General features: G+C 44.5%; 1 protein-coding gene across 3 annotated transcripts in view; it reads left to right on the top strand.

Moving 5' to 3' along the window:
• The window catches only part of LOC137799940 (plexin-A1-like), a 231357-nt gene that overhangs the window by 198303 nt on the left and 12650 nt on the right, over nt 1-20404 (top strand). Inside the window, exons 20-26 of one of the 3 annotated variants that reach the window (XM_068596847.1) lie at nt 4537-4771; nt 9240-9388; nt 13590-13687; nt 14252-14410; nt 15409-15475; nt 18447-18593; nt 19139-19298. In XM_068596847.1, the coding sequence (XP_068452948.1) occupies nt 4537-4771; nt 9240-9388; nt 13590-13687; nt 14252-14410; nt 15409-15475; nt 18447-18593; nt 19139-19298 (1015 nt within the window). Of the gene's footprint in view, nt 1-4536; nt 4772-7331; nt 7414-9239; nt 9389-13589; nt 13688-14251; nt 14411-15408; nt 15476-18446; nt 18594-19138; nt 19299-20404 lie in introns of those variants that run through there. The other 2 variants (XM_068596848.1, XM_068596850.1) reach the window with 2 other exon arrangements.

A 20404-nucleotide genomic window follows, 5' to 3' on the forward strand; every position in this document is an offset into this window, starting at 1 on the left:
GCTAACAGGCTACACGCAGTAGCATCCATTTAGCTATGGCTGCAGTAACTTTGTTCTTCGTTGTGGTGTCCATGTGTTTCTGTCCCAAAAAATGAAAAAGTAAAAAGCGTTAAAATTGGTTTGTGTTAACGCCGTTAATAACGCGCTAATATGACAGCACTGATAGATACCTTCTCATACTTCTCAAGACTCAACAACAGGCCAACAATACCTCATTCACGAAAAAGAGAATGACGTTGGTAAGACGACAGCCGGATGCGGGCAAACAAAGAGTTAAATTACGACAATAAGTTAATAAGGAAACATAAAAGGTGGTATTAAGAACAGAATTGTTTCTCCAGGATGCCACTGATATGCAGACGCTAAGCTTGTCTCTAAGCTCTAATCCAGGAACCTCGTTTGCTGCATAAACCTTTGTGATGTGCAAATTGTGTCCAACTCTCAGCAAATCCGAGCGAGAGTTGCGTCCTCTGAAAGCCGTCGCCACATCACCGAGAACGAGTTCTACTTCCTGTTTTTCTATGTGAAGTGTCAGAAGCTTCAGCTTCTTTTTTTTTCATCACCACCCACAGCGGGAATGCCGTTGATGTTGCTTTCATTTTCCAGAGTTTTGTACGGTTCGAAATTACAACACCGCGCCAACTAGTGCTGGGGAGAGGGGCGGGGGAGTCAAGGAACAAGCTTGCGAGCGGTGTCCAGGGGCAACAGCTGGGCTTCGCTCATCCAGAGCTGTCAGCCGACTGCAGACCGAGATCCCTGATTCACTCCGACTGCAGCAGACTTTCAAAATCACCGCGCGGCTCCTGGAGCATCTGTATTGTAGAAGGTCAAACATCAGCCCGGCGACGCGGCGCTCACTCTGAATATATGTGTCTGAATAACCCGCCAGAACCCCCCCCCCCCCCCTCCCCCCACCCTACTTGTCCCCCCCACCCCCATTCCCCTACACACACACACACACCACCTCCTGCCCCCCTTTTAAACTTATCACCAATGTCCTTTCACAGTCCTTTCACTATATCTTTATGACATTTACTCCCCGCTAGCTACAGCCAATATACCTAGAAAGCCACTGACAGCGCATCCATGTAATTCAATATGATAGCTCTCAACTCAACCAGCCAGTTCCAAGGAGGAACTGGAATATTATATATATTTTCTTCTTCTTCTTTTTTTTCACAAAATGTCATGTTGAATATCGGAGCAACGTGTTGGCGGGGGTGGTGGAGTTAGTCCTTCGTCTGACAATAGCCACACAAAAAAATTAAGCTGTCTGTTCGGATCTCTTCTCCTGTGTGTGTGTGTGTGTGTGTGTGTGTGTGTGTGTGTGTGTGTGTGTGTGTGTGTGTGTGTGTGTTGTCGTATGTTCGTGTTTAACGTGCACATCTTTGTCTGTTGTGGAATTCTGCAGAAGGGCACATCTGTAACACAATAATATTCCCTGTGTAGAGTGACCTACATACAGGGGACCCTAATGGGTGCCCAGACATACCGGCCTTGTGTGTGTTTTTGTGAGTGGGTGTACGGAGAGAAACGCTGTGTGTGTGTTTGTCAGCGTGCCTTCACGTGTCCCTTCAGATGCTCAGCTGTGTGTTGGCAGCTGTACGCCTCCCTTGAGTTCTTCGAAGAAACTTGTTTGTTGTTTTGGCCTTCAGCTTTTTAAGTTCCCTCCGTCAGTCCTTCAGTCTGTCAGGAGAATAAAAATAGACAAATATGCCCAGAAAATGTGTCACCAACTTAATATCGCTCATCCTCGTGCTGCATTCAAGTCATCCGAGGATACGTGTCCCCCCGGATATCGGCACCAGATATAGCAGGGACCTCTTCTCAGATGATACACACTAAGCAGGATTTGCTTTATTGAAACATCGTACATGTCGGGCCTGCTGTACGTCCAGTGTACGAGCATAGATGTTTCATACACATCCTGATCTAACTGGTGCGCTATGAGTGGCACCATACAAAAGGCTGTGCTTTTTCAATTATACTAATAATAATAATATTTACAATTAGTGCCTTTTAGCATTTAAAGAAAAGGCTTAGAAACCCCAAAAATATACGTTTGATTGACTTTATGTTTTCACCATTCGTTATGCTTCTCTGCAGACATTATACCGCTGCACATTCATTGCGTTCACAACGGTGCCATTTCATCCAAGTGCACCAGTAAGCCGGTATGGATAACACCTGAAACTGAAGCAGTGGAGCTTCAGCAAGTGTTCATGAGAGAACTTACACCGGTGCTTTTCCCTGTTTCTCTGCCAAATGCCCAAATATCCTCTACCCTGTTTTGGTATCTGTTCCGCCACAAATTCCTTTCCCACACAGACACAAGACACAACGTTTCAGAGAAGAACCGCAGGCTGCTGTTTTTAAGTTTGGATTTCTAGTCGCCGCCACTGTGTAGCGAAGAAGGCGTGCTCTCATGCCGCTCAAGAGCAGAACGCCATGTTCCCTTCGTTGTTTCCAACAATGACATTGGCGTCTCGAAATGCAAAAGATATAACAGACGCCAGGATCCACTTCGCAGTGTTCCAGCTGACTCGGATATTTGGCCGCGTCCGTGCGCGTCTGCATCAGCCGACATAGCAGATGGGGACCTTGGACGCATTGCATCCTGGTACGTGCGGCCACTGTTTGACGCGTCTGCCGGAAGTAGAGCTCAGCTTTTCCCCGTCATCGCAGCACAATGTGAGAGCATCAATTATGTCAACACTGATTAGGCCTACACAAGTAAAGGTTTCCCCCTTCTGTGAAAACAAGAACGCGCCTGTACCAACCATTAATTGCACGTTAAGGATGAACAACAAACAGGTCCGGGTGAGTCTGAAACCCGTCAACCTGTCCTTATTGTCTCCTGAGGGAAATGTCCGGCTCTTTAGCAACATAATTCTCCATTTAATGAGGCGAAAGACGCTAGAAGGCTCAGTTGAGCTGAGGGGAGCGAAAGAGAGGGTCGACTTGGAAAGGCTTGGATCGGCTCTAGGAGAGATTCCAATGTTATATTCACTCTACACTACAGATGTACCGCTGTAACTTGAATGGACTGCATTGTAGCTACCGGTGGCGGGCCGTGCATTTCCTTCCTAGGCCTGCTATCTGATATCATATACATAAATATGCGCATGACGGGATGCTGTTCGACCCTAGCCTGCAGTCGGCTAATGTTTTGCCCACGAGTAGATTCAGTTTAACCTCCGTCTCTGCGGCCCCCATCGAGTCCACGCAGCTAATTGGCTGCTTAATCCAATACGAGCCAATCTGAGTGTCTCTACTGCTGCGGATTCAACTTGTAGGCGCTGCCTACATTGATATCGATGTCACAGCTTCTCTCTTTTATTTCTTTAAATCAGACTTTGATAGTGTTAATGTGCAAGTGCACTTAGGAGAGCTTCAAAGTGCATAATCACACCTCATTTTAATCGGTTATCAACCCCCCTTGTGGTTCACTTGATTTGATGGATTCCAGTGCTGTGAGTCTTTTCCTCTTTCTTTTTCTCGCCCTCTCCTTCTACGACGCAAAGCTCTTATGTAAATGTAGTTAGTCAGGAAAAAAGAAAGAAAAAAAAAAAAAACATTACATGTGTTTGACTTCCCATAATTACCAGGACTCCTTGGGGAGAGATTTAAATGCCACTGATTACTTTGTTTGATTACTTATACATGTGTGTGTACATGTGTGAGTTATATATATATATATGCCTGTGTGTGTGTGTGTGTGTGTGTGTGTGTGTGTGTGTGTGTGTGTGTGTGTGTGTGTGTTCAAGGTGTCGGCCGCGTGTTGTGTGCATACTCTATCCGTGTCCACCTACTCTTGCACAGCTTTAACCTTGGCCGGCGTTCCCTTCTCTGACCTAAATCAGTTTGTTAAAAGTTGACAGTGACAAACGAGGACATTAGCGGCAAACTGTCCGTCTGAATACCCCAAAAATATACCTGCGGAAAATGCAGAAGGAGCGGCGCCAAGTTGCTCAAAAGGACCGGGCAAGTTAACTCGTGTGGTCCTCCGCCACCAGAACCATCTGTAGCCGCCTGTCCTACAAGCAAAGGCTCACAGCGGCCGAGGCGACGTGAGGCTCCGCGGCGATCAACAGTTTTGTGTGACCGGATGAAAATGTAACGATGCTTGGGGTAGAAATCGAGTCAACATCTCGTCTGACTCCCCTCATCTGTTCTCAAACCACCTGCTGCTGGAGGGGTGACCGCTGCCTCAGAGGCGTTCACATTGTCAGACCGGCGGAGGAGAATCTGGTCCGGAGGATGTAAATACGCAGCAATGTCCTCTCCCTCATCGACTGGGGTGGAGCCTTCTCTGAGGCGAAGCGCTAAACCTAGACTTTTTTTTTACTGCAGTACATAAGCCGTACACATTAGTGGAAACAGCACAATCATGGCTGGAAGTAGGGAGAAAACCGACCACACATTTAAAACTTGAACTAACTTCTCGCCAGTTCAACCAGTATACCGCACAGCCCTTGTAACAAGTGTGTGTTTTTTTTCTCCCTTTATCACTGAAAACCAGTTGTGTGTTTCCAGATCCGTGCTGGTGGGTTCGAGTACTCCCCCGGGACTCTTCACATCTACTCGGACAGCCTGCTGACGCTTCCTGCCATTATCGGCATTGGCGGGGGTGGCGGCCTGCTTCTGTTGGTCATCATCGCCGTGCTGATCGCCTACAAGAGGAAGTCGAGGGACGCCGACCGCACTCTGAAACGTCTGCAGCTCCAGATGGACAACCTGGAGTCCAGAGTGGCGCTGGAGTGTAAAGAAGGTAAGGAACGGCATGCATGGACTTTTAATGACGAGAAAGTCGCTGGTATGAATGTGCCAGCTGAAAAAAATGTGACGGGACACTTCTTTAGACTCGACTGCCACACAGGAACGTTAAAGCCAAAGAAAACGTGGAGATGGAGAGATAGTTGAGAGAACTGCAGAGAGAATCGATCAGTCAAGCAGCGGGTTTCTGCAGGTTTACTGAGGCAGATGCATCACTGTGTCATGAGTCATAGTCAAGTACAAAAGTGTTTTATTTACAAAAATACCAGGCTGATATAAAATCACACTGTTAGTTATATTGCCTTCAACATGGAAATATACAGACTGGAGGCAAAGGAAATGATGTATATTCAGTGTGACGGTTCTACCCCGAGCAACTCTGACACATGCAACAGTGTGTTAAAACCATTGTAGGATTACAGAGCCGGGGGAGGCGGTCATTAATTACATTTTCTTCTTCTTTTTTTTAATTAAATAACAATTAAAAATGTGTTAATATTCTCTAAGATGACTATGGTAAATTTATGAGGAAAAAAAAGGCCTCACACATTTACAATAAAAAAAAAAAAGGCTTGAATGTTATCTGTGGTGACGGAACATGGCGGCAAAGGAGCGTGAGAGAGAGAGGGAGAGGGAGAGAGAGACTGACAGGTCAAAGTAACGAGGGGATTGTTTGCAGAGACATTAAAGGTATAATGAGCAAGAGGTAACAGGGAGAAACACGGGTAATAGACAGACCGGGCTGACAGGGAGCTGATGAGGTCGACATTTTAGCAGCTAAGTGTAGATGACTGATGTCAGGACAGCCCAGGTGTTTACACTCGATATAATGACACAGGCACACACAGCCGAGGTACGAGGCTATAATACGGCCGCAGCGCAGAGTCGGAGCCCCTTTAGCCAGAAGATCAGTTGGCGGACACAAAGCTACAACCGTTGTTGAATTAAAGTGCGACAGCTTCAGGGTGATTGGTGCATGATTTCTGACCTTTTCAGAAGAAGAAAAAAATAAGTGTTTTTACCTCGTGTCCTTTTTAACATTTGCACTTTTTTTAAGAAAGAACACAGCTAGAACACCACTGTTCCTCCCTTAAAGAGGCTGCAGACGGTATTTGAAGGGGAATAAAAGCGCTCCGTTTTCCAGGAAATGAAGCATGGCCGTGTTCCCACCCCGCCCCGCCTGCTGTACTCCCAGCTGGCCTATAGAGATGAGACAGTGTGTGTGGGCGGAGGAACAGATGAAGTAGGCGGTCCGTGTGTGTGTGTGTGTGTGTACGTGTGTTTGAGGGTTCGGCTACGCTCTGAGAGTCCTGGGGGGAAGAGACATGAGGGATGTTTGGTTCAGTCGCACTGTACACAAGGATCCAAACTAGCATATTAGCAGTCATGGATGATTAGTTCCACATCATGAATGACAACTGATGAATGGCCAGTGTCACTTTTTGATTCAGGGGAACTAACGCACTTTTTTCTTGAAGTGCTAAGAAGTTCCGAAACACATTTTATGCGCTGAGCACTGATTCCACCGTAATGTAAGTTCACTAGGAGCTGTGGCATTATTGTGTGTTCCTGTTTTTACCAACAGTGTAAATATTGGGGGAACACTTCGCTTGGGCCAGCTGTCTTTGCTAGTTTAAAAGACGCCACGTTTGTCATTTCCACGGCAAGTAAAACTTGCCGCGTTGGTGTGGTTGGTCAGGCTTGTTGTTGGCGCTTCAACGTCTTGCGGCAGTCGAAAGGGATTGCGCCATTGACCAAGAAAAACCTGGACTAAAGTCAACGACGCAGTACTGTATATGTTTGGTTGTAAATGTTGTCTATAGCTCAATACACCACTGATTTTAAATAGTGGCGGAAGTCTTGCCTTAATCAGGGAGAATGTAACACTTTAGAGAAGAAATAACACCTTAAAAATATAAAGTTGAAGTCGTAAGAGGTACACCGGCACTTTCGCTCAATGTGATTCACTCTGTGATTTTACTGCTACGGCCTCACGTGTGAGCTTATGACGGCTAATGCTAGCTCATTTTTCAAGCAAACTTTAGATTGATCTATCGCTGCAATCAACAAGTCTTATTTTTTTGCATTTGTTTGCGGGTTTTGTAGCTCACTCAAAAGAATCTTGAGAAAACGTGAAACTGCTCGTGGCCACAGTGAACCGCTCTGTGCTGTGAAAGTCAGAGACTCGCTATGTTGAGCTCTAAATGAGTGAATGATTAATGATGGAGGAGGAGTTTTGATGATGATGATGATGATGAAGTGAAAAGAGCAAGGTGCCTCTATGTCTTATTCTGCTTCTTCTGCTCTGCCTATTTCGTTTTTCTGTCCTTGTGTTCACCTCCCTGCTCTCCTCGCTGCTTCTCTCCAGGTCTTACCTTTACACGCTGATCTTTCTTTCTTCTGTCTTTTTGTCCTAATCACTTACATCCTCTGCATTTCCCCTACCACTCTCACTTTGTTACTTCCTGATCTTTATTTTTACTCCCCTCCCCTCTCCTTTTTCTCTCTTTTTTCCCCTTTATCTTTACCGCTTCCTCTCGTCTCCATCTCTCTAGTGGACCAAACAGTCCAATAACAGCTGGGAGAAATTATGCATGAAAACTCATCCGTCGCTCTCTTAATAATTATCCATTCATGCAATTAATTGACTTTCCTTTCCAGGAACTTTGTTTTCTGTCTCCTGGTTCTCTCTCTCTCTCTCTCTCTCTCTCTCTCTCTCTCTCTCTCTCTCTCTCTCTCTCTCTCTCTCTCTCTCTCCCCCTGAGCTAGCTTTCCCTTTTTTATTTCATTAAGTTTGGGTCTTTTTTTCTTTTTCTTCAGACAAGCAAAAATTGAATTTGTCGAGGCTCAGACACCAAGGAACAAATTCAGTTAACTAAATTCTTTCGCCCAGTCATTAAGTGTTATCAAAATAATTCTTTGTTAGTAAAATAAATTAAAGAGAAATTACACTGCCACCTTTTACGTTACATATCCTTCACTGAAATTAACTGAATGAATTTAAATCTACTTATCCTTGTATTCCCTCTTGTTTCATTCTTTCTCAACTTCTTACTTGTTGCCTTTGTGGGCTTCTTGCGTCGTCAGAGCTGAGCATCTTATGATTACTAAATGTCCCTCCAATCTCTGCTTTTTATCAAATAATGATATTGAGATTGCCATGTTAAAGATTGATAGCATCAAGCTGGTGGAACGTGGTTCTTGTAATTTAATAAAGAAAGTCATTTCTGGCAAAGCAGTGCTTTGTATGTCACAGGGAGTATCCTGCAGTGCTGAGGGAACTAATTATTCCATATCAGGGCTTGTAAGGACAACCTCACTTCCAGGGCAAGTTTCTGAAGTCCTGTAGATGACAAGCTAACGGTCAACACGCTAGCAAGCCTGAAGCACAAGACAAAATTATCTCTACGTCAAGCGTCTTTCTAATGTATCTGTTGTGTGCCGGCATTTCGTTGTCATGATTTGTGGGGGGGTTCAGCTCTCTGAACGTACTAACACTTAACGAGCACATAAGCTCAGTTGCTAAAACGACAATAAGCCAACATTGTTAATGCAATCAACGTATTTGTATTCTGTGCTCCGAGCCAGGGCTGCACGGTGGTGTAGTGGCTAGCACTGACGCCTCACAGCCAGAGGGGCCGGGGTTCAGATACTGGTCTGGCAGGTCCATCTGTGTGGAGTTTGCATGTTCTTCCCGTGCCAGCGTGGGTTCTCTCCGGGTTCTCCGGCTTCCTCCCACAGTCCAAAGACTAAATTGCCCAATTGCGAATAAGAGCATGATCGGTTGTTTGTCTATGTCTGCCCTGCGATGGACTGGCGACTTGTCCAGGGTGAACCCTGCCTTCGCCCATTGACGGCTGGGATCGGCTCCAGCGCCCCGCGATCCTAAACAGGATAAGCGGTTTGGATAATGGATGGATGGCTCTGACCTGTCGAAAGAAACATGCCCCTTTGGTGGAGCAGTTTATATTCTGGCCGAGGAAAGTTACATAAAACTAGATGGCTACGTTACATAGCTACGTTAGCTTCCTTGATCTGGGACTCTCCAGCTCGCTGTTCCTTCAAAAGTCAGCCCATGCCGGATCCTTTCGGGAAACAGTATGAGTCCAGTTTTTAAAGGTGTGTCCGAGCTTCTAGAACGAGACATAGTGTATTGGACCTTTTGGTCAAAATCAAACCTGGTTGCAGATTTCTGGATAAAATTATCTCATTGATAGATTAGATTCTCACATGTACATATTTTGTCTATTTTGATATATATATTTATTTCCATTTGGATCGGCCCATATCAACTCATTCAGAGATACCGTTGAGGAACCAGAAGGCAATACTCCGTGATTATTGTCATTTCACAAGCCGATAAGATGTTCAGCAGCAGCGCCGTTGCCACCGTTTGTCCATACAAAACCGTACGTGTTCACCATTCCTCATCCTGTCACCTTTTTTTTTTGTTGCCAAAACAGCTTTTGCGGAGCTTCAGACGGACATCCACGAGCTGACCCAGGAGCTGGACGGAGCTGGGATTCCCTTCCTGGACTATCGGACGTACGCAATGAGGGTCCTGTTCCCGGGGATTGAGGACCACCCTGTGCTAAAGGAGATGGAGGTACGGGTCAGTACACCACCAACCGAGCTTGAAACTAAAACAAACTCACCATAATTGGTCAGTTCCACTCGAACCAAGAACCAGGCCTTTGCACTAATGAAGTAAATTCAGCGGTAGAACAAGTACATTGAAGTTCTTGCAGCTGCTAAAACCTCAACTTTCCTCACTTCACATTGATCTCCTCCCTTCCCCAGTTTCATGCCTCCGTGAACACACTCATTCAATCTTTTAATGCTCGATGGGGTAGAAAGGAATTAGAAACTCTTGACATTATGTATCGCAAATGATTTATTTAATAACCACAAACATTTGTTTTGTTCCAAATTACAACTTAATTCATCAACAACAGTTGAACAGTTCACTCGCGTTTAGGAATTAACCTAAATTTAGTGACGACGTATCCAGCTTGACTCAATGAATGCAAATGGCTTCACAGAAGTCTCATCATCATTAGTTTGAACTCCTGGGACAGACACTCACCATATTCTCTAAATGTCTGGAAAGAGAAGTTTGTGAGTGAGGAATGCTTGAAATTGACTAAAATTAAATGTTATGTAAAGAAGTACAAGATAAAAGCGATAGGAAAAAAAAAGTGAAAGCAAAAATGAAGCAAAATATGATGGGAAAGAGTATTAAAGCAGAGAGGGAGGAATGAAATTCAGGGTCACCAGGATTCCTACTTGCATTATACATCACTGTTAAGTTATTAATTAAGCCAGTACATGCAACCACCTTACCAGCACAGCCGAATGGAGAGAGTGCACACAATTTATAAGGACATTCTACCACTGAGACCAAGGGAAGTACAATTAATAGTGTGTCAACATAAACTACTCTCTTTCAAAGCTGGAAACCAGAGAGCCAAGTTTGTAATCAGCAGTATCATTAAGATGTAGAATCTGGTGCTGCTCCATTGACTTTGATTGGAGTGCTGACTTTTTGGAGTCAAGGAATAATTTGTTTGACCTTTTACAGCTTCATTTAATCGCCCTAATCCAGAAAGTGGATTTATATTCCTAGAAGAAGAGGACGACGAAGAGAAGAAGAAAAAAAGCCCTCTGGGCGCTCTCATAGCGCCACTCTCTTCTTCTTTTGATTCATTCTAAATCATCTTATATTTGGCTCAACGAAACACTAGTGATTACTTAAATACAGTAAAATCATTGTTGGATGTAGGAACTAGTCCATAGCGGCTTCCAGCAGAGACTATAAAGCTAATATAGAGAAAACTATGGACAGTCAGTACAGAGTAAGTAAAAGGTTTTGAACAGGCATTTAGGAAATAATCCACTTAGGCTCCATATTTTCCCTCCTTTGTGTTTTGTTTGACCACTTTTGCAGACTTGCATAAAGTTGTGTGACATAATTCAATCTGGTGTCAAATCTGCTTATCAAATCTAAATCCTTCAGAAGCCCTTATTAAATCTAATTAGGTTTCAGCTTTCAACATTCATAAAGTTATAAATAACAAAAACTCAAAACTTAATTAAGTTTTTCATGGACATTTTATTGTTGGAGACACCAGAAACACTTCACCTAATGGATGTTTCCCAACCAGCAGATACAACCTGAAAATTAGATAATAAGCAGCGCAGAATATGAAATGTAGATTATTCGTGTGACCTAGGTGTCGCCTACTTTTCACATGTTTTTCTGCTACTTGTTCTGAATACTATTAATACGTGATGATGTTAAATATTGATATCATTATGGGAGTTTAACTGGGAGATTCCTGTATTTGTTTTATTTTTAAGGACCCGTTGGCAGTATTGACCCTTAATGTTACCATTTGTTATAGAAAGTTAGTTTTAAGCTAAAAAAAAAAAAAAGGTGTTTATTTCTTTCTGCAAGTTAAAGTGTTTTTGTTGTTAAAACTCCCATTCAAAGTATCCAGTGGTTTGCAGGAGACGTACAATGCCAACATTTATTTTTGGAGACTGTGTTGAGAGTACCATTTTTTTTCTTCAATAAATAAAACTAGCTTTGGGCGTGTACAGATACCAGCTAGCAGAGAGCACACGAAGCAGACGTCAGCCAGAACAGAAGTTTCCTTGCAGCTGTGAAGGAAATAGCGTTAATTGGCTTTTGCCAAAAAAAAAAAGCTCCCACCAGCAACGTTCGTTATTTCAGTTGGCAGAAGAGGTGGTCAACGCCAGGATGACCCCAAACTGTTAGGATATAAAGTTTTACATATTTTCCCCGCATCAACCCAGCTCAAGTTTTTGCTCACTACTTTGTGAAAGCAAGTCACGCTCAGTGTCTGGCATGAATATGCACAGCTGCTTTTACCGCCTATGAGGTCCTAAAATATCTGTTTTTCTCCGAGGGGGTGGGATCAAAATACACACAAGAAATATGACAGTGTGGGTATGATGTCCCCTGATACAAATACAGTTCACCTTTAATTTAAAGTGTCAGGCAGGCAGAGAGGTAGAGGGATCTTACCTATTTTATAGTTATGTCTAGACTTCCTTCCCTTTCCCTCTGTATTTCCCCCAGGGGTTGCCGGTGTAATCCAATGGCCTGTGTAAACTAACACTCCGAGCTTTATTGCTCTGTGTGACTGCTCTCTTCCCTAAGCTAGACAGCCACACTACTCACCGGTTATGCTTTCAGACACACACACACACACCACGCAGTACATGTATACACATTCACCGCTGTGCAGAAAGCTGGACGTACCCCATCCTAACACACTCTTTGAAATTCGGTGAAAACTGTCTGTGCATCTCTTTCCCTCTTTCTTGCTTTTGCGCTCTCTTTTCAAACACACATCACACATCACGCTCCCTTCCCACCCTGGAGGCCCGAGAATCTCATTTAGCACTTTAAAGAGAGGCACAGGCACTTTATTATGGCGCATCGGAGGCAGAAGTATAGATGTTGCAGTGGTACGAAAGGATGACGATAGCGAGAGAGATCGAGGGAGAGAATGGTGTGTGTGTGTACGTGTGTGTGTGTGTGTGTACAGACACAAAGACACAGAGCAGGATAAATTAATATGGGAAGAAAGCCAATGATGCGAAACAGTCGACGGCAAGCGCACGGGAGAGAATCAGAGCGGTGAGGAGGACGGAGCGAGTGAGCGACAGAGAGGCGTCTTCAGGGGGTTTAGCGTGTTGTTGATGAGAAGTGACAGGTGCCAGCCAGTGGAACAAGCAAGGCGCACCTCTGTCACCAAGCCTGACACACACACACACACACACACACACACACACACACACAATCCTGCCATGCCCCGGCGCGTCTTCCAACCCTTCCATCTCTTCCTCCCTCCTCCGTTTGACATAGGAATCTCTCTCATGCCGGGCTGGTCCGAGCCAGTCAGAAGCGCTATTAAAAGATTTAGTTTGAGGGCTTTCAAGTTATATAACCGACTCAGCAAAGTGACGAGTGCGACAGGAAATGTCTGAACTTTCTTTACGACCTGAGCGATCAATACAGGACAAGCAAGCGTCTAATGACAAATAACTCAAAGATAAAAAAAAAATCCTGGAGTCAAAGCAAAGACAGTGTCTGAGCACGCAGGGAGCTCAGACTGCTTATTACGAACAGGATTCTTGTCTTATCGTCGTTCAACGGGAGGATGCTTTGACCCATCCCCCTGATGTCGACAAGACAATTATTTCAAATGCCTGCAAAAATCGTTCGGAGAGCGACAACTGTGGAAACTCCCAGAAGGCGGTACCGAGCAGAGGAGCCAATCAGTCTTACTGCGCCGTTTACAAGCCAACTCAACACATCACATGGTAGCAAAAAACAACACACGGCTGTGTTTTATTTGAGCTTTTATATCCTAAATGCTATTTATCACAATCGATTGTGCACACGCCGCTTCCTCACAGATCTCTGTGACCGTTCAAACAATTTGACTTACATTAAGAAATGTAGTGTACAGTGCATTGGCAGTACGTATCTGCATCTCTCACTATTATTGAAAGTCACTGCCACAGGTTTGAGATTAAAGGAAAACAAGCCTCAAGGATTCCCTCCAGACATGTTTTAAAAGGATAGATCTTATTTAAAGTGTGGTTGTGTGAGGTACTTAAACATGGTGAGTGTATTGCCATACAGCAGATGACGGTGCCCCCCACACACACAAACACACACAATACAAAGAAAACATGCTCATTAACTAAGAACAGAAAGAAGCTCTCCACTGCTCCTCGCCTCTGATGCAACTGTCTGTCTGTGTGTCTTTCTTCAGGTGCAGGCGAACGTTGAGAAGGCTCTGACGCTGTTTGGCCAGCTGCTGACGAAGAAGCACTTCCTGTTGACGTTCATACGAACCCTGGAGGCACAGAGGTGTCTGCCTTCCTTCACGTCTTCCTTTATTGTTCGGATACAGGCTACGTTGTTTGTTTTCCAAAAGAGATTTCTGTTGTTTAATAAACTATGTCGAGCGGTTTTGGAAAATAACTTAAGGTAAATTCAAGCTCATCATTTCAGAGCTTTAGCATTTACCAGGATGATATTTCCAACCGTGAGAGTAAGATCATGTAAATACAGCACACTGTGTGCTTTATGCATTGTAGTACATTGAAAATATGATTAATAGATTTTAGACAAAAACTCTTCTAATGGGGCAAAAAGGAATACTCATCACCGGTTAAATTTGACTAATTTGACATAAAAGGCTGCTGTCTGTCTTTTTTATTCGGAAGAAAATTTGATAAACTGAGTAACAAACATTTTAGCAGCTAAAATTACCGTAAAGCACTTCACCAAATGGTCTTTGGCAAAACAGAGCTACAAACCTTTTGGTTACGATTAAATGTGGACTAATATTTAAACAAACTGCTATCATGTCACACATGTATTTTGAGGCACGGCTTTGGATTTTACTTGAACAAAATGGTGTATTTCCAGGTCCTTTTCCATGCGGGACCGAGGCAACGTGGCGTCTCTCATCATGACAGCCCTGCAGGGGGAGATGGAGTACGCCACCGGAGTCCTGAAACAGCTGCTGTCCGACCTGATAGACAGGAACCTGGAGAGCAAAAACCATCCCAAGCTGCTGCTCAGGAGGTGAGGGCGATGTGGAGAGACATGGGACAAATATAGACGACGTGGTGAAACACCATGCAGGGCACATTCAGTGGCACAAACCTAACTCAGTTTTATCCCTAACTTAATGTAAATGTACACAATGTACACAACACGTACATAATTGTACGCGTTGAACTAATGAACGCCACTTAGTTTATCTTAAGATCTTTTGACTTGAAACGGGTTAAATGAACAAGTTCTTGTTGACCAAGCGCATCAAATTAAGTTCCCAATGAAAGAGGGTCAGCGTAACAACACACTTCCCAGCATGCATTGTGTGTGGGTGAAAGCTCTTTTGCTCGGAGACCCTCCTGCTTGGTGGTATGAAGAAAAACGCACATGCTTCTTAAAATAAGTCTTCATTCAAAGTGTGTTGAAGTTGCTGAATTTGACAGCTGACAGCGCTAACAGTGCTAACAGAGTTCACCTGAGGGGGAGTTTAAAATAATGCATTAAGCCCAATGCCATCTAGTGCCGTTATATCTCCAGTGGCAGATCTCCAAACCCAGGCTCCTCACGCCGAAACATTCTCGGTTGATGAATAGCACGACTGGTAAAATACACTGTGCCTTTAATTTATAGTAGTTTCCTCAGATGATAATAAAAACAATGTGAACCACAATGAATGTTAGCACATCTAAAGTGCGCAGAAAGTACACATAAATGTTATTAGTTTGTTTATTGGGTGAAATCCAAAGGGGTAGCAGCAATATATTGTATTTTTTGCATTTAAAATCCTGGCTGAATCTCACACATTGCCCACTTTGAAGGACATTCTTCTGGAAACCAACAACTGCTACAACTGCTGCTTCTCAACTCAGCAAATTTTAAGTCCATTCCCCCCGCAAACAGTACAGCATCACGTGGCCCCAAAAGCCCGTCCACATGGCCTCTGGACTTATGCTTGTGTTCATAATCCTGTCTCTCTGCAGTGTGTTTCCAGCTTTCTCCTCTCATTGTCACTTTTTACCTTTCAGAACGGAGTCAGTCGCTGAGAAGATGCTGACCAACTGGTTTACGTTTCTGTTGTATAAGTTCCTCAAGGTAAGCCCAACAACAAGGCATGATCCAATAGTGTCCTTGTTAGATCTGTTTCTTTTCACACACGGATGAATACTCATCATCTTAAGTGGATTCATATCGTATTCATACTGCTTGTGTCATCGAGGGTTTTATTAAAACCTTTTTTTCTCCCTGTTGTAGTTATTAAAAGGGCTTTTTCTTTCCTCAGCCGTATATTCTTCCCTACCAGTGCAGCGTACAAACATTAGCTCATCAAAGCCTCCCAGCAGCTCTTCTCTGCTGTTTTAATGTCCTTTTTTCTTTTCTAAAGTCCACAGATCTTCCCTGCTCTCCTAATTTCACTCTTGTAGCCGACCCGTCGCTCCTCGCTGATCTCTATGTCGTTCTTTTGGCTCACATCTTCTCCCTCTGATCTCTCTTTCATCTGCATGGTTTCTGTTGTCATTATTCCACCGTAAGTCTCCCCTCTGCCTTAAGGTCATGTGCCCTACCGGGGGGCGCCACGTCGCTCACACTGTTCTTGCACGCCCCCGCCTCTCCCTTGTTGTCCTCTCTCTCTCTCTTGCTTTTACGGAGCCTGTCTGAAAAGAAGGCTCTCTCTCTCTCTCTCTGTCTCTCTCTGTGTCTCTCTGTGTCTCTCTCCCAATCGCATGTTGTGTACATAGCATGGTCATAGTGCAGGCATGTACTACATATTCTACGTCTCACATTTCTTGAATTGGTATATAATGAATACACAACGTCCCTGTGCAGATTTCCGATTGATTGTTAGCGATGCAGGAATCTGAGCCCCATTCCTCCTTCAGAACAGCGAGAGACAGCATTATGTCCCCGAAGTGTAAATGTCAGCATGCAATTAGGGAGCCTTAACGAAGCCGCGATGCGCAGCAAAGGCACATTTCTCCAAGACGAGCACGGGAGGCGAAAGCATAGCAGCCGTGATGTATGCTCGCGCTGTCTCGTTAGCAGCTGCCCACCTAATTGGCCCAGATGCTAACGAGGTTCTCGATGGGCGGCGGGACGGGGTAGGCGAGGAGGAGGGGTTAGAGGTGGGTGACAGAGGTGACGGGAGAGAGAAGAATAGAGGAGGGCATGGACCTGAAGAGGAGCAGAGGAAGAAGGTTTAGGGGGTAGGAAAGGAAGGAGGAGGTAGGCGGGTAAAGGAGAGAGAAAAAAGGAAACAGGATGGACTGAAAAAAGAACGATATATTAAAATGAGCGGTAGAAAGTATAAATAAAATACAAATAAAATAAAAACTTAGCTTGGGGTTTTTTTCACCTCGGCTTCGTTAGATGTCGGACATGTTGCTGCTCAGTGCTGCTCATGATGAAGTTAAGGAGGGGGGGGTGGATTGAAACAAAAAGACAAATATTAGGGAGTTATAACAGCTTATTCAATTAGCTTTATTTTGAATTCTAGAGACTGAGTACCCAAAGTTTGCACAGATATTTTTGCTCCTTCTCTTTTATCATTTTCAACCATTTAAGGGGATGTAGGGTGTTAAAACAAATGTGAATAAAGGGTAAAGGTCCTTGATTATCCAGGTTTATGCTTTCCTTGCATTTGTTAAAGAGATAATTGACTCATTGTTTTTTGGTGCAGGTAATTAAACATTTGAATCCCTCTTACAGCAGTGAGATGATGGAGATTTTGATGAAAAACACTCTCATACAGATTTTATTTTACATTCATTTGGCAACTAACTAGAGATAAACAAACAATTAACACGGGCACACAGGATTTAAACTAGGAAAATGTGTTTTAAACATGCTGACAAGAACAACCGTCTGGCATTACAACATCATATCAATATCGTAAGCGAATGTAAAAGAGGGGTAAAAAGGAGGGCGGAAGAATAAAGGAGTAAGATGAAATAGCAGTAATGCGCTGAGGATTGGTGTATTACAAGGGGAGGAAGGTGTGTGTGTTGTGTGTGTGTGTGTGTCTGAGAGAGAAAGAAAAAGCGATTTGTAGAGTGTGCTTGAAGGTGAGACAGATGAATTAGTACTTTCCCCTATTCTCCTCTGGACCTCATGCATCTCCGACACACACACACAGTCTGAAGTGTCTTCCTGAGCCCTGCACGGTCGATCATTAAGCTCTCGTCAGGATGAGTATTGGCCGCGATGTGTCCTCTCTCTCCCCTCTAAACTGCCACTACTTCAGTCGGTAGTGTTTTCCTTAGGCCCAAGTGATGCCTACCGACACTATTGATTGTCAAGTGTCTTAGATGGAGCGGAGAGCGGGTAAACATATTTATAACACCTGTGTCCGGTCGAATGAGCCCCAAGACGTAGACGACGGGAGAGAACTGAAAGGGGTTCACATTTACATAGCGCTGCTTTGAGGCGGACGGAGAGAGGTCTCTCGGGGTCGATTCGCTGTGAGAAATGCTGTATGTATTCAAATCTACATACTCGATAGCACTCTGAAGCTCCACTGGCTGGATTCTGACATATAAGCCTTTTAACCCTCAATCGGCGGCCGCCGCATGGGAGCGGTATGACAGTGCTCAGGTTTATTAAGTATTTATTTCTTCGTAATAATACATCGCAGAAATATGATTTGACGTCTAGCGGAAAGAGGAGACTTCCTGCTTCCACTGCCTTCGCCCTGCAATGTTTTACGGTGTGAAAGTCTTGCCTTTTACGGCTGTCAGCACCGCCGATATAAATGCTTTCATGAACTGGGTGGGAGTTGAATCGCTGTGCTCTGCAGTGAGTAGACACACTGTAGCTTAACCCCTCTTATGGTATGTGTGATGATTCACGGGATGGGACAGGAGAGGGAAAATCACAGCACAAAATGGCCTCACCTCCCCAGATATTTTGTTTTTTTCCCATGAAATTTCTCGACTTCTTTTCCCTCCTCTTAGCCATTACATTTTTTTTTTTTATTGAAATGAAAAGAAACCTGAGCAAAGTGAATCCCTCTCATTGGTCGATCTGCCGGCAACTCTGACATCTCTGTCTGCCTGCTCCCTCTCACCAGGAATGTGCCGGGGAGCCTCTGTTCATGCTCTACTGTGCCATGAAGCAGCAGATGGAGAAGGGGCCCATAGACGCCATCACAGGAGAAGCCCGCTACTCCCTCAGCGAGGACAAGCTCATCCGGCAACAGATAGACTACAAAACCTTGGTCAGTGGACTCACTGCGTGTCTCCAGGCTTGTCGGCATCCGTCTGAAATCACTCAAAGAGGCTGCAAAGTTTGCCGATGACAATTCATTTTTTTTAAAGCGAGCCCAAACTAATCAGCGGCTGAAATGCGGCGGCCACCACCGGCTTAATTGGTCTGGTGAAGGGGGAAAGGCTTCCTCCCAGCGTAAACACGGCCCCGCAGCATCAGCTTTGTTTTGGAAAGGGAGAGAACGCGATCTGGCCGTGAACCTGACCGGCTGCTGCCCGTCGTTGATCACGCTCTCTCTCCCTTGCAAACAAAGCACTCCAGGTTTGGATTGGAAAGACGGACCTACTTGTCGGCAGGCTCTGCTTCAGTGGTTATTGTATCCAACCAAACAAACTGAGAAAAATGTCCAGTTAAAAAAAAAAATCCCATCCCAACATCTAACTGGTGGCCGGTGTATCGCTGTGTCTCCGCTTCAGCTTCAAAATATTCTGTCTGTTTCCATTTTCATTCGTTTCCACCCGTTTATTTGTGTTTTCTCCCCCCACCCGTCCCCAGACGTTGCACTGTGTGAACCCAGAGAACGAGAACGCCCAGGAGGTGACGGTCAAGTGTCTGAACTGTGACACCATCACTCAGGTCAAAGAGAAGCTGCTCGACGCCGTGTACAAGGGCAGCCCCTATTCCCAGCGGCCCAAGGCTTCCGACATGGACCTGGGTAATGCACACGATGCTGCGTGCTGCACGTTCATAGAACTGTATGAGACACGTGTGGACAACCTGGTTTTAGCTTAGCTCAGCGACGCACTGCCACTGTTCTCCAGGGCCAAGTCACAAAAGGATTGTGTGTCTTTTTCGACCGTTAAACCTCCCTAAATAAGACAAAAAGAAACTCATTTTAACTCAATTAACTCTCAAAACTCTACACCGCAGAGGGTTCAAATTGTGCCTCCGTGCTATGTGCACGCGTTTGAGGTAACATACAGACAGCAGCAGTAACATCTTTCCAGTGCAATTGAGGACAAAAATAGTACATATCGCATAAATCAGCACAAATAAGATCAGCGCTAATAACCGTCGCGTGGTTACGGTGTAATTGTTAGCATCTTCAGAGAGCTGGTGGTGAGCGAAGAGCATTAATAAAGGGTGCGACAACCACACCCACACCTCCCAGTGTTAATGCCAGCAGGGATCCTATCCAGGCGACGGCGTCGTCACGCTCCACTCAAACTAATTTATTTTTGGGATGCGGTTATAGGATGCAGCAGCAGTCGTGTCAAAAGAAATGAACAAAGCTCCCAGACTTGAAATACACAAAAAGGGATTTGTGCTGTAATATCATTAGCGCAACACCTTTTGTCTGTTGTGGACCTCTTGCTGACGGGCCAGATAGCGGTCGCAAGTAATACGCACTTCGTGGGCTGCTTTCCATTCTTTATGAATTTAATGTCACATAACAACTCAAAACTCTTCACACTGCCGAGAGTTGATTTCTGTCTGTGTGATGTTGTGAGGGGCATTACCTATTGAAGGGAATGTGACATTGTCTTCTAATTCCAGGGAAATTTGTTTGTTTGTTTGTTTTGTTCTGGAGGACTTGTTTTATTTGGAAAAGAACAAACCGCTGAAGCTGCAATAAACGCTACACACCGGGACCAGAACCAATTAATAGTTTAAATAAACATTGTGTGTGTGTGTGCGTGTGGCAGCACACCAACCTGTAAACATAACACATGACATAATATTGGCCTTCGCTCATTTACATATCCTGCAGACATGACACAATAAAATAGTTTGTACCACATGTTGCCTGTAAATCCAATG

This window comes from Clinocottus analis, unplaced genomic scaffold (genome assembly GCF_023055335.1).
Source record: "Clinocottus analis isolate CAN_PGR_092001 unplaced genomic scaffold, fCliAna1.0.p SCAF_4, whole genome shotgun sequence".
Taxonomy (NCBI): domain Eukaryota; kingdom Metazoa; phylum Chordata; class Actinopteri; order Perciformes; family Cottidae; genus Clinocottus; species Clinocottus analis.